At 53.8% G+C, this 5229-nt stretch overlaps 1 protein-coding gene across 1 annotated transcript; it reads right to left on the bottom strand.

Annotated features, from left to right (window-relative positions):
• Positions 1-1344: 1344 nt before the first annotated feature.
• AURANDRAFT_52587 (hypothetical protein) lies at positions 1345-3019 on the bottom strand (the record flags this gene model as incomplete). The annotated part of the gene is made up of 1 exon (XM_009035601.1): positions 1345-3019. One exon carries the CDS (start codon positions 2962-2964, stop codon positions 1708-1710), a length of 1257 nt encoding a protein of 418 aa, XP_009033849.1.
• Positions 3020-5229: the final 2210 nt, after the last annotated feature.

The following is a 5229-nucleotide window of genomic DNA, read 5'->3' as shown; positions in this document are numbered from 1 at the left end:
TCGCATTCCCGGTGGCATGATGATCATGAAGCACTCGATGACTTTCCTCGATTTGCCATTGTTGCTGAATCGCGGCTTTGAGCGGGGCGTCACTTACATCAGGAACCCTTTCTAAGAGCTCCACGTCAGGAGTTGTCGGTATGAGCGAAATCAGAGCTAGGCGCTCTATCGTGTCTTCGAGCACCGCAATCACCCGCTGAGCCTGATCTCATCATCTCCACGACTGGAACTAAGCAAGACGGACCTCCATATTTGTTAGCTTGTGCATAATGTAACGAGCGGCAAGTGATGCTCAGGTGATATATTGCTCGTAGATCCACAGATAACCCAGCGCCGGGGTCGAGTTTCCGTCCACTTGGCCTTTCGTATCTCCCACTAGCCTGAGCTAAAGGAAGCAAAGTAAAATCCTCCCTCAAGTGGAGGGTGAGCTCAGTTTCAATTAAAGATGCCAGAATGAAGGCCGACGGACCGCGCTTGGATGGCGCAGCCACCTCAGCGGGGATGGAGGAGGGCAGGGTAGGGCGGGTGCTTCATTTGTGCCGAAGGAGGGTGGTGGGCGGGCCAAAAATACAAGCCGCGCCACCCCGGACCCGGGGGAAGCGGCGAGCTGGGAGAGGACCACCACAACCAGCAGCTTTGTGGCGGGATTTCCGCCTTCAATATCTACCTTTAGCTTAGTTTGAAACTGGCATTGCAGTGCATGTATCCGCCCTATTTATCTCATTATACCTTTACCTTACAGATACGCGTCGCCGTATCTTTTCTCTCTTTCTTATCTCACATCTAGCGAGGGCTGCCTTGGGCTCCGTTCGCGATCTACCCCCCCAGCCTCCTATGCAAAAAGCGCTAACTACTATGATAGATGAAGACTCCAAGAGCCGCAAGAAGGCCCTCAAGGGCCCCAAACCCATGAAGTATATGGATGAGGACGGAAATCCCGTCAGAGAGAGACCGAGCAGCACTACCGGGACCCGGTGGGGTGAAATCTCGAGCTCGGACGACTCGGAAGCGGGCCCCGAGGCCTAAACTGGAATCCCGCTGGTTCCGCCGGCCCCGCCGGCCGCCCGTCGCGCGCCCACTGTGCCCCCCCTCGCGCCCCCTGTTGTGTCGACCACCCCCCCGCACCCCGAGGCCTCTCCAGATAGGCCGGGCGCGGTAACTGTGTCTCGCATCGTGGCTAGAAACTCCCATCACCCGGAGCCCTATACTGGAACTAGAACCGTTCTAGTTTGTTCTAGTAGGCCCCGGGGCTCCGCGGCCGCCGCCGGCGGCAGAACCCCGCCCCGAACCCCCCCCCTGCGCTGGAGGGGACCCCAAGGGACCCGAAACGACCCCGATAATTTTGGGTCGGCAGCTGGGGGCTTTACTCAGGCGCTGGGGGGGTGGGCAGGCTCCAAACTAGAACGCGTCGAGTTTCCCGCGTTCAGGGGGCGGCTAGGCCCCAAACTAGAAAGCGTCGTATTTCCCGCGGGCTTCGACAGCCGCGATAACACCGCCAACGGCCCGGTGCTTTGCCCAGGCGCCCTTAGCGCCAAATGGACTCTCGCCAGCTCGGACATTCCCCTTAGCCAATCACAGTCTGCATTGGCGCCTGAGTATAGCACTCTATAATCTGATATAGAGTACATATACGTAGTAGGTATGACATCAGTCCAATCTATATCGCAGAAAGGCCTGCTGCTTTTGAACGCAGCTCATATATCTAGCCTAACGACAGTATAACTCACGTTCGATTGTTGGCGGAATGGGCTTTATTTCTGTGGCGAGCTCTGATTCGATGCGATAGAGATTGAAGCGATCATCGAATGTTATCAGATTTACAGCAAGGCCAAGATGTCCAAAGCGTCCTGCACGCCCGATGCGATGAAGGTAGGTTTCCGACGTTTTTGGAAAGTCGAAGTTAATGACAACATTAACGGACTGAATGTCAATACCACGTGTGAAGAGGTCGGAGGAAACGAGGTGACGAGTAGAGCCATTGCGGAACTCGTGGAAGACGCGATTACGATGCGATTGCTGCATCTTAGCGTGGATGTAAAAGCACGAGTAGCCGAGTTCGGTGATCTTTTTGGCGAGTAATTCCACACGGTTGACTGAGTTGCAAAAAATGACTGACTGATTAATCTCAAGCTTGGTGAATAGTGTATGTAGGCAATGCACCTTTTGTCTTTCCTCAACAAAAGCATAAAACTGGGTTATGCCTTTTAGCGTGAGATCATCCATGAGATTAATTTCGTAGGGATTGTGGATGAATTTTTCCTTGAAATTTTTCACCGTAACAGGGAACGTCGCTGAAAAGAGACAGATCTGGCGCTCGGGGGAGCAGTGGTGCACGAGTTTTTCCAGGAGGGGCTCAAACTCCGGCGAAAGCAGCTTGTCAGCTTCATCCATGATGACCGTATGGCAGCGACCCAATGCTGCGACGCCCTTCTCTGATAAGTCAAGAATGCGCCCTGGTGTGCCGACAAGTACGTGGACAGGCTTGTATAGACGCATAATGTCATCCTTCAGGGAGGTCCCACCAGTGGATACCATGCACTCAACTTTCATGTGTTTCCCAAGTTCACGGACTACGGCTGATGTTTGAAGTGCAAGTTCCCGAGTTGGGATTAGGATGAGCACTTGTATAAATTTTTTGGAGGGGTCTGTTTTCTCGAGGCAGGGAATAATGAACGCTGCAGTCTTGCCAGTCCCATTCTTAGCACGTGCGAGAACATTTCGGTTCTGGAGTATAATCGGAATCGCTCTCTCCTGGACAGGCGAGGGTCGCTCAAACCCCTTCTCAAATATGCCCATCAAGAGCTCGCGCTTCAGAAAGTAGTCCTCAAATTCCTGCCCTCGCGTTAGCGTTACATCTTCAGTTTGGTAGCGGGTGTCCTTAGCTGGTAGCTGCAAGTTGTCGCGCCACGTCTCATCATCATCTGCTGAATGTTGCATAGCCTGCGAGGTTACAATTGACGCCATCTTCTCGGCGAGCTCTGATTTTGTTATGGAGATGGTACCATATATAAGTCGCGCCCGGACGGGCAATGCGGACGAGTTAACTCGATGCGCGCCAACTGTAAACAAGCCCACTTGTCCACTGTCATACCTGCCTTAGCTACAGCTGAGAATTCGTCACGAACCTGGCCACCCCATGCCTTTTTAGTAAACCCTTTAACCGCAAGGCGCGCCGGCGGCGCGCCGCAGTATGGCTGCAACGACCTTCCAGCGCGCAAGCGCAAGCTCGCGACGGACGCAGACGGCGCAACGGTCGCACCCCGCAAACGACGGGGCACCATCAAGTACGGACAACGAACAAATAATGAGCAACCAATATCCTAACTAGGATTTATGCTCAGTCCTCTGATAGGGTATGAGGGACGATCGTATGCCCCGAGACACCCGCATTGCGCGCCGAAAGAGGCGACTCGCCCATGCTCTGCGAAGCGCAGCCCGCGCTCATCGTTATCTTCAAAGAAATCCTAGAAAATAAGGACTTGGCCGGGGGTTTGGTAAAGTTTTTGATCAAGTTCGGCGCAAATGGGGCGCCGCCCGGCCCCATTAAAAAAGCCTGTACTTTGCCGCAAAACAGCCTCGATGGGGCCGAGCTAGCCTGTAGTCAAGCCCGCCGAGCGACATGAGGGGCCGGAAAGACATCCAGCGGCCGTACTTGTCGCGCATCGCCACAATCGTCTCGTTTCAGCAAGGACCTCACGCCATTCAAGCATACTTAAGTACTGCTGCTGGTATATTTCCGCCGTCTTTTAACTTGGCAATTACGTAACCGCGGGAGCGAGGGGAGCCACCGGATGTCGTAGGCAATCCGGCGCCCTATGTTAAGGCGACAATGGCATGAATGGCCGCTATCGCCCTCAGAACGCGAGTGTGATTATAGTGCTTGGCGAAGCTGTTTTCGACAACATAGATGGCTACAAGAGATTTGACGGTGACATATCGCGAGTTTCGCGCGCGCAAACGCGCATTTGCACAATTGGAACGATGGACGGAAGATAATGTAGTGGATGGTGTACTATTGCCCACCTGCGACACCGGTTACGCTGAAGTTGGATACGAAACACCGACCCCCGTTCAAGCTGTGCCGCGGTGGGTTGATATTGTCCATGCAGTCAACGTGCAAGGTGACGCAATTGAATGCGAGCTGCGGCACATGGCAGCGTTACAGCGGCAACGGCTTTTAGTGACTTTTGACGTGTCACAAGAAGAAGTTGTTGACCAGGAGCTGCGGGATGTCATTGCGATCGTTCAAGAGAGTTTGCGTGCCGCAGAGACCCTGCTAGCGGCGCCTGGCAATGGGTGGTATGATGCGTCGCATGATTCGAAAGCCACTCTCTCCTCGCGGCTTAATGCTCGGAAGTCCCTCGCTAGGCGTCTCCAGGAACTAGGCACCAAGTTTCGAATGGCACAGCAGGGTGTTATTGTTCACCTCGCACAACCAAATAATGACAACAAGGAGACATCTGCCAGCAGTAGAGATGCCAGACGAATACAACCGCCTTGATCTCAGTGTCTTTGATATTTCCTAGATGACATCGCCGGACTCACAGGTGGGAAACCATTGACAACGAGCTTGCATTTCTCACCGAGGGTGCAGAGCACCGTGCACTTGCGCATCTTGACGCACGTCGCCCCGGTGACCGTGTCATGTCCTTGGAGCAGATCTCGCAGCTAGAAGAGGATGCGGCTCTTGCTGCAGAGCGTGAAGATGATCTTCGAGCTATCACCAAATCTGCAACGGACGTTTCCCACATATTTAGAGAGCTTGCCGTCCTTGTCATTGACCAAGGTTCCGTCCTGGACAGGTGCGTTCCCGCCTGCGCCCCTACCTTCTGCCTTCGTTTCTTTTTCCTTCCCTTCTCAATACGCTATTTGTGGTTCCTTATGAAAAACTTGACGTCAGTGGAGACATGCGCTAGGATTGACTACAACATGGAAAACGTAGCTGCGTTGACACGGACTGCAACTGAGCAGTTGGAACAGGTGGATAACTCGCAGGTTGACGTTAAGCCCCTCAGGTGTACTATTGTCCTCTTTTTTGCTGTCACAATTCTATTCATACTGCTCCTACGCAAAGCTGGCTCGCGCAATGCCGGGCCGCTGTGACCAGCTATGTGCGTCACACAGCGCTCTTTCCTCGATCTCAGGCACCGCGGAAAGTCAGTTTCAAACGCACTGCTCTAGAGCCCTGCCTGGGGTTCCCATGAGCTATCCCCTAGGGGGAAGTGCCGT

The sequence above is a fragment of the Aureococcus anophagefferens genome (genome assembly GCF_000186865.1).
Source record: "Aureococcus anophagefferens unplaced genomic scaffold AURANscaffold_3, whole genome shotgun sequence".
NCBI lineage: Eukaryota > Pelagophyceae > Pelagomonadales > Pelagomonadaceae > Aureococcus > Aureococcus anophagefferens.
This window is presented reverse-complemented; position numbering and strand designations above follow the sequence as displayed.